Below are 487 nucleotides of genomic sequence, written 5' to 3'. Positions count from 1 at the left end.
ATTTTATAATTTATCTGCAAAGTAAACGAGACAGAGCCCCAATGAATTTTGTAAAAATGTATTCTTGTCCAATAATGAGTTTTTATTTTTATTATTTTAAAAGTTCATTATACTTCTCTGTAATTTTTTTATTAACCTACTCTTTGTCCCCTTTTACACTAGAAGTGGCCACAGCCGTTTATTTTACAATTTATCTGTAAATTTTCAGGATAGGAGGTAACGCGTCATTCGGCTATATAATGAACAAACGTATTAACTTAGTTATTAATGCGATATTACCTAAGCCCAATGTAGATGTACACACGCTGTACATAGACGGTGATATAGGAACAGAAGAGTCGCCAGAGAAAGTTTTACTGGCGGAATATAGGACTGACGTCACTAAAATTGTTACTGGAATTAAAGGAAAGGTAAGTTTTTAAATTTTAGAAATATTATAAACTAGCTTTCGCCCGCGACTCCGTCCGCGTGAAAATAAAAAAAAAAA

The 487-nt window shown here is 32.4% G+C and overlaps 1 protein-coding gene across 1 annotated transcript in view; it reads left to right on the top strand.

The window, feature by feature from the left end:
- Positions 1–487, top strand: part of LOC106103192 — a 60,602-nt gene that overhangs the window by 39,062 nt on the left and 21,053 nt on the right. Inside the window, exon 46 of the mRNA XM_013282880.1 lies at positions 209–410. Within this exon, the coding sequence (XP_013138334.1) occupies positions 209–410 (202 nt within the window). The remainder of the gene's footprint in view (positions 1–208; positions 411–487) is intronic.

The sequence above is a fragment of the Papilio polytes genome, unplaced genomic scaffold (genome assembly GCF_000836215.1).
Source record: "Papilio polytes unplaced genomic scaffold, Ppol_1.0 DF823835.1, whole genome shotgun sequence".
Classification (NCBI taxonomy): Eukaryota; Metazoa; Arthropoda; class Insecta; order Lepidoptera; family Papilionidae; genus Papilio; species Papilio polytes.
This window is presented reverse-complemented; position numbering and strand designations above follow the sequence as displayed.